Consider the following 8132-nt stretch of genomic DNA (forward strand, 5'->3'; position numbering starts at 1 on the left):
GACACCACCACACACACACACACACACATACACACACACACACACTCCTCACACTCACACGCACTGACCTTGGGCTGCCTCCCTCCTCCCTTTGGTCCTCAACCCTCTCCTGAAGCGAACGCCTTAAAAGCACCAAAGCACAGGACCTTTTGCATTCCCTCCCTAAAAGGCACCTTCTCACTATATACATATTTATATCCCTGGTAGCCATTCACGTTTGCATTTTCCCTAAAGATCATCCCTCAGTTCGTGTTCACCCTTAATAAACCAATTAGTTGTGGAGCAAACCTTGGGATTTAGAGGCAGTTTCTGAGCATGGTGGGGGTGCTTTCTAACCCCCACCCTGAAACCCGGCCCCGCGGTGCCCGCTCCTCCGCGAGAGGCAGCGCCATGTGGGACCCTCAGTCCTGTTCACAAACCCCTCCAGTCAGGAGGGGCAGCAGGAGCAGCCCCTGCCAGCCGGGAGCCCCCGGTACCAGCTGGCAATGCTCCTTCTCTAGAAGTTCCTCCCAATACTCGGTATTTTGGGCTCTGGGTCGACTTTCTCAGTAGCACCTGGTGCTGCTCTGGTCACCTGTGCAAGGTCCTGCTGTGCAGCGCTTTGTGCTCCTCTCCTAGAGCAGACACCCAGTGTTCCAACCAGGGCTCAGACACCCCGGGGCCTCTCTCGGGAGGAATCCCAAGGGCTGCTGCAGTGGGACCAGCAAACATGCCCCCGTGCATGGCAACCTGGTCACCTCCAGGGTGAGGACCACAGCTCGTGATAACCAGCAGCAAGGGAAGAGTTTAAACCAAGAGGAAAAAGGAGAGGTTGCTTCTTCCTAAAGAAACAGATTTGTTTTTGAGGACGGAGAACATCAGGAGGGGAAAATAGAAGCAGACACTTCACATCTCTCTGTTTCCTTGTGAAATCCTGTTTCTCAGGATTTTGAACCTTTTTATCCAAAAGATGAAGTGGTGTCTCCATCCTTACAGATATCGAAAAGCTGGACACAGTCCTGGGCAACTGGGTCCAGCTGGTCCTACTGGAGCTGGGGGGTTGGACAAGGGGACCCCCAGAGGTGCCTCCGACCTCCTCCGTTCTGAGGTCCTGTGCTGCTGTGCAAACACAGTTTGACTTCAGACCTTCTTCTCTGACCCTGGGGCTGGTTGGCTTTCACTGCATGGAAGGAGCTTGCAGAAATGTCCCACTGGTAGAGGAACAAAGACTCTGAAGGCCTCCAGGGGCTCTGTTTCGTGGGGAGCACCCAAGGAGTGTTTAGCATTTTTTTAAAAGCTGAAGATTTTGAACTTAGGAATTCCAGGCGTGTCTGAAGTCAAAGATATGAAACAACTTTGACTTGGAAATATGACTTCCTTCAGCGTGGATGTATCACTGATGTTGATTTTTTTATGCTGTTTATTTTTTCTCTTGAGATGTCATCATATTTTAATATCATTATGATTATTAACTTAAATTATTTTCACAGCCACTGCCAACAACCCTGGGTCTGAATTTTTCCCAGAGCTACAAGGAGGCTGAGACACCCAACAGGTCAGAGCAAGACCAGGGAGCTGGGGGGGCTTCTTCTGAGGTGCATTCCTGCCTCCCTGAAGCCACTTCCTGGGGTTATTGTGCCTAGAACTTTGCTACAGCCCGAGTTTGTGGCAGAAGTTTTGCTCAAAGGTTGTTAGCAAGTGAAAGTGCCCCAGTGGAGCTGAACCAGCTCCATCATGCAGAGGCCACTGCAGCTTTCACTGAGCTCTGCCGCAGTGATGGGTGGGATGGGGACAGTGTCTGTGATGGCCAGACATCTCTGGGAGGTGCCTGAGCCACTTCTCCTTCCCTTGGCTCTACCAGCAGGATCGGGGTTGGTTTTGGATCATTGTAGTAGATTCTCTCTGAGTTTGGGAGGGTAAACACTCCTGGGAGGAGCTCACAAGTGCTCTTGTGCCCCGTGGCAGCACTTGGGAGCTCCTGCCAGGTGCCAGTGCCATAAAACAGAGGAGGGTCCTGCACCAGAGCCTCTCAGTGTGAAACAAGGTGAGCTGGTGGGAGGACACCAGGGCAGGTCACTGGGCAGTCCTGTTGCTGTTGATATGAATTAAACTCAGGATCCTCCTCTGTATCTGTTTGGTCCTCACCCCGTAGATGATGGGGTTGAGCACAGCAGGCACCAGGATGTAGACGTGCCCCATGGTGATATGGACCACTGGAGCCAGGTCCTTCCCAAACCTGTGCACCACAGACAGCCCGATCAGGGGCACGTAGAAGGCCAGGACCACGCAGATGTGGGCAACACAGGTGCTGAACACCTTGAGCCTCTCCTTCCACGATGGCAGCCCCAGCACAGCCTTGAGGATGAGCAGGTAGGAGAGGCAGATGAGGAGGGCGTCCAGCCCCATGACCAGCAGGATGGCAGTCAGGCCATACACCACGCTGGGGGTGGTGCTGGCACAGGCCAGGTTCATCACGTCCTGGTGCAGGCAGAAGGAGTGTGACAGCACCCGGGAGCTGCAGAAGGGAAGGGGCTGGAGGAGCAGGGGCAGAGGCAGGAAGAAGAGAACCCCCCTGGCCGTGGCCAGCAGCCCGATCCTGGCGGTGGCAGCGTTGGTGAGGATGGCAGGGTGTCTCAGGGGGTGGCAGATGGCCACGTACCTGTCCACGGCCATGGCCAGCAGGACAGTGGACTCGATGGCCGAGAGGGTGTGGATGAAGAACATCTGGGCCAGGCAGGCGCTGAAGCTGATCTCCCGGCTGTTGAACCAGTAGCAGGAGAGCACCCGTGGCACGGTGCAGGTGGACAGGGCCAGGTCGATGGCAGCCAGCATGCAGAGGAACAGGTACATGGGGGCGTGCAGGCCGGGCTCCAGCCGCACGATGCACAGCACGGCGCAGTTGCCGGTGACCGCCAGGAGGTAGATGAAGCACAGCAGGGTGGCCATCCAGAAACGGGTGCTCTCCAGCCCCGGGAGGCTGGCCAGGAGGAAGTGTGGGCTGAGGTCAGAGCTGTTGGGGGAGGCCATGGCACCTGGAGGGAAGAGCAGTCATGCCAGACCACGGGGCATCTCCTGCTGCAACACAGAGACACAGCACCTTGCTCTGTCATGTCATATCAGTCATATCATATCAATCATATCATATCATATCATATCATATCATATCATATCATATCATATCATATCATATCATATCATATCATATCATATCATATCATATCATATCATATCATATCATATCATATCATATCATATCATATCATATCATATCATATCATATCATATCATATCATATCATACCAATTATAGCATAGCATAGCATAGCATCATATCATATAAATTATATAATATAATATCAATCATATCATATCAATCATATCATATCATATCATATCATATCATATCATATCATATCATATCATATCATAATTCCCCCCTTCCCCTCTCCTTCCCAGCCTCTCTCCTCCTCCCCAGGAGCTGCCTCTGACCCGTCTCACCCTGCTCTTCCTGTGCCTCTCAGGGAACAGATCCATGGGAAGTGCTCTCAGGATCCCACGGCACCAAGCCCAGAGCTCAGGGCCCCGCAGAGCAGGAATTCACAGCCCCCCCTGCTTCATCTCTCTCCCCTTTCTCTCACACAGAGTTAAGCTGCACTGAGGTTTCCCCTTCCCCAGGAGCCACACGGGGCTGAGCTCACACTCCTCAGCTCCTACCTGGTAGGTGTTCCCAGGTCCTGAGAGCTCCGCACCCTCCGGCTGGGAAGCAGATGTGGAGGCAGCTGGAGCTGGGCTGAGGGCACCAGCTCTCCAGCAGTGCCAAGCAATGTGCTGACGACTCCCCTGCCCCTGGATGTGCCCTCACCCTGCTGGGACACGGGCTCCTGCAGTTTGGGAGGGTGGCTGCAGCCAGGACGCATGGACATCCAGGAGCACTCCTGGGATTCTCCCGGGCGCTGTGCAAAGCTCCTGCCCGGGGAGCAGCTCCAGCACAGCCCTGCTCCAGGCTCTTCTGCTGCCTGCTCTCTGTCTTCCCTGATCCTAATCTTCCCTCTGATCATGAATGGCTCCCAGGGCCCGGCTGGACCTCAGGCATTTGGAGCCAGGAGCTCCCATCTCTGCTGTCTCCATGTAGCTGGGACCTGCACCCCAGGAGCTGCTGAGCTCAGGCAGAAATTCCTGGGCTGGGCTGGGCTGGGTGCTCAGCAGCATTTCAGCCTCTGCCAGCTCCCCTGGGGATCCTCATCAAAATCCTCATTAGCAGGACACAGAACAAGCAGTGGCCTGGGAATGCTCCCCTTGGGAAACTTCCCCTGTGATTTCAGAGCTGTGTGTGTCCCTGCTCATGCAGGGAACTGGAGCTGGGTGATCTGTGAGGTCCCTTCCAGCCCAAAACCACCTTGTGGTTCTGAGTTCCCTCACTGCCCCTTTCTCTCTGCTCCAGGCACAGAGACATGTGGATCAGACCAGGCAAAGACACCAACCCTGGTTAGTGTGGAGGGAGCAGCAGCCAGAAATGGGCCAGCTCTGGTGTGCAATCATAGAACCTTGGAATCATGGAATGCTGGGTTGGAAGGGACCTCAGGGGCCACCTGGTCCAACCTTTCTGGGCACTGCTCCAGTTGGTCTGAGGTGGCTGAGACTTCAAACTGCCCCATGTGGGGGAATCCACCACTTCCCTTGGGAGACTGTTCCAGTGTTGGACTGTCCTGATGGGGAAACATTCACCTCTTGTGTCCAATGGGAATCTCCTCAGGAGCAACTTGTGCCCATCAGCCCTTGTCTTCTCCATGTGATCCCTTGTAAACAGGGAGTCTCCATCTTCTCTGCAGCCACCCTGTAAGGACTGGAACATGGGAATAAGGTCTCCCCAAAGTCTCTTCTCCAGGCTGAACAAACCCAGTTTTCTCAGCCTCTCCTCATCTGGCAGGTCCTCCAGCCCTCTAATCATCCTGTTCCAGTACCCACTGCAGCTTCAACAGCCCTGATGGACACTGCCCTTTTCTTTCTGTTGTCCACCATTGTCCAAACTGGCCAAACTACAGCTTAAGACCAACAAAAACACAGCTCCACAATTCGGGGGCATGAAAGGTTTGGGGTGGAAGCAAAGCCAGGAGGATCATGAAACCTTCTGCATCCTACAGCAGGTCTGTTCAACTGGAGAGGAGGAGACTGAGGGGGGGTCTCCTCAAGGCTGAGCAGGATCTCCAGGGGGGTCAGCAGGGGGGGACCAGTCTCTTCCCAGCAGTGCCCAGGGACAGGCCAAGGGGCCATGGGCACCAGCTGGAGCACAGGAGGGTCAGGCTGAACATGAGGAGGAACTTGTTGCCTGAGCCCTGGGCCAGGCTGCCCAGGGAGGCTGTGGAGGCTCCTTCTCTGGAGACATCCCAGCCCCTCTGGAGGTTCCTGTGGGACCTGCTGGAGGGATCCTGCTCTGGTAGGGGGTTGGATGGGGGATCTCCAGAGCTCCCTTTCCATCCCAGCACTCTGTGACTCCAGAGAGTGGAGAGTGGAGACTCCGGAGAGTGGATTCTCTGTTATAAGCTGTCACCTCCTATCTGTGGAGACAGCCCCTGGAGACCTCCTCCTGCCACCCCTCTGAGACAGTCAGTACCTGGTAGACCCCAGCTGGAAGACTGCAGGACTTGCTCCATTATGTCAGGAAGTTCAGCCATCCCTGTTGGATTTCTGGAACCCCCTTTTCCAGCAAGAGAGCTCATCACACCAGAGCCCTGAGCACCACCCTGAGAAATGCCCAGTTCCTGCCATCCTATGCTCATCTGCAGCAAATCCTGAAGATTTTAAGCAGCTGCAACCCAGTTTCTCTGCATCAGATAAACAGGGGGAAAAAAACAACAAACCCAACCCAAATCATAAAAGGCTTCAGCAAGACTTGACCTTTTACAGTGAATAGTGTCTTTTATTGAAGCTGTTGCACACACGTGATGCAGAACAAAGGCTGGAACATCCTGCTTGGCAAGATGGCTCAGGCACACCACAAGGAGATGCAGGAGCAGCACAGGGTCCATCACTGCCCATGTGCATGAGATGAAGGTTGGACCATTTTTTAGGAGGTGCTGCTGCCCACTTAACAGGACCTGACCTGGAGGAGACCTCTGTGCTCAGGCTCTGGAGCTGAGCTCTACCTGCTGGGATGGGGGCAGTTGAACAACTAATGACTGGGATATTTGGAGATGCTCCCAACACTTGGCCCAAGCCCTGTCCTCCTGACCTTGCTGCCTGGGTGCTGTAACATGTGGGAACAGAACAATGACCCCCCCAAGAGGGTGGGTCCCCATGCTGTTGTCTGCCTGTTGGGGTTCACACAACACACCCTGCAGAGGTCCCTTGACCCACCCCATCGTGTGACTTGGGAAGAGGAAGCCACACACCCCATTTTCCTGCAATTGTCTTCCTCTGACTGGGGCCTCCATCTGTATCCATCACTGGCAGAAGGGCTTGGGGTGGCCACAAGCTGCTGGAAGGCACAAAAGCATCATGCGAGGGCGAGACATGGGAAGTCAGCTCTGGGTTGAGGAACAACATCTGAGCAGTTCTGCAGTTCTTTCATCTGGCAGTGACCCACGTGGATGGAGCACCAAGAAATCAGACCACCAGCTCTGGGCAAGAACCCAGTCCACCAGTGACCGAGATCCCAGTCCACTAGCACTTTCTAGCAGAACCAGTGGAGGAAGCTACCAGTCAGATTCCACTCTTCCTGCACAGTGCCCTGAGCAAAGCCTCACGGATGTGACTGGACTTTATGCTGTAGATAATGGGGTTGAGAGCAGGGGGAATGATAAGGTAGGTGTAGGCAACCAAAGTGTTGACCAGAGGAGGAAAATCCTTTCCAAAGCGATGGATCATGGACAGGCTGATCATGGGGATGAAGAACACTAGGACAGCACAAATGTGAGAAACACAGGTATTCAAAGCCTTGAGACACTCCTCCCTGGTTGCCAGGCCAACAACAGTTTTAATGATCAGGATGTAGGACAGCACGATGAAGATGAAGTCCATCCCCACCGTTGATAAGAGAATAATCATCCCATAGAAGACATTGACCTTGATATCTGCACATGCCAGGTTCATGATATCAGGGTGGAAGCAAAAAGAGTGAGAAAGCTCGGTCTTGCCACAGTAGCTGAGTCTCTTGAGCAAGAAGGGTATGGGGAGGAGGGACACCACCCCTCTCAGCAGAATGACCAGCCCTATCTTTACCACAGTGGTCTTGGTCAGGATGGCCGGGTGTCTCAACGGGTGGGAGATGGCAATGAACCGGTCAAAGGCCATTGCCAGGAGCACAGAGGACTCGATGAAGGACAGGATATGGATGAAGTACATCTGAGTGAGACAAGCATCAAACCCAATCCTTCTCATATCAAACCAAAAAAGGCCCAGGGTGGTGGGCAGAGTGCACAGAACCAAGCCCAGGTCAGTGAGTGCCAGCATGGAGAGGAAGTAGTACATGGGCTCATGAAGACTTTGGGTCTTCTTGATGATGAAGAGGATCATGCAGTTCCCCAAGAGAGCAACAAGATACAGAGCACAGAAAGGGATGGAAATCCAGTGGTGAAGGGCTTCCAGGCCAGGGATGCCCATCATGAGGAAAGCTGAAGGCTGATAGAAGGAGCCATTGAATTCCCACGTGGAATGTGAGTCATGCTCCATCCCAGCTCAGCTCACAGAACCTACACCTAAAACAAACCAACAACAGAAACTCCATGTAGTTGGACTCTCCACTGAACACAGAGGTGGGTAAAGACAAGAGCCACATCCCTCAGCCTCCCCACCAACCTTTGCAGATGCCCCCATGGTCTTTGGGACATTTGTAAATACCAGTGTCATATATGACAATGCTCTTGTTTATCCATTAAATTATAAAATGAAGGAAAGGATGGACATTTTTACTTAAAAAAAAAGAAGAAAAACTTATTTTTTCTTAACATGGAAGTGAAAACCTTCCTGGTGAGAGTTACTGTTCTGCAGTTGCATCCAAATTGGAGTAATAGAATCACAGAATGGCTTGAGTTGGAAGGGACCTTAAAGATCATCAGTTTCCAACCCCCCTGCACGGGCAGGGACACCTCCCAGCAGCCCAGGCTGCTCCAAGCCCCATCCAACCTGCCCTTCAACACCCCCAGGGATGGGGCAGCC

At 53.4% G+C, this 8132-nt stretch overlaps 2 protein-coding genes across 2 annotated transcripts; both read right to left on the reverse strand.

The window, feature by feature from the left end:
• Nucleotides 1-2052: 2052 nt before the first annotated feature.
• Nucleotides 2053-3006, reverse strand: LOC104392484 (olfactory receptor 51E2-like). The gene has a single exon (XM_010001887.1). The coding sequence runs from the start codon at nucleotides 3004-3006 to the stop codon at nucleotides 2053-2055; it is 954 nt and encodes a 317-aa protein (XP_010000189.1).
• A 3671-nt stretch (nucleotides 3007-6677) lies between these two features.
• Nucleotides 6678-7646, reverse strand: LOC104392487 (olfactory receptor 51G2-like). The gene has a single exon (XM_010001889.1). The coding sequence runs from the start codon at nucleotides 7644-7646 to the stop codon at nucleotides 6678-6680; it is 969 nt and encodes a 322-aa protein (XP_010000191.1).
• Nucleotides 7647-8132: the final 486 nt, after the last annotated feature.

The sequence above is a fragment of the Chaetura pelagica genome, unplaced genomic scaffold (assembly GCF_000747805.2).
Source record: "Chaetura pelagica isolate M959 unplaced genomic scaffold, ChaPel_1.0 scaffold1107, whole genome shotgun sequence".
In the NCBI taxonomy this organism is placed as follows: Eukaryota; Metazoa; Chordata; class Aves; order Apodiformes; family Apodidae; genus Chaetura; species Chaetura pelagica.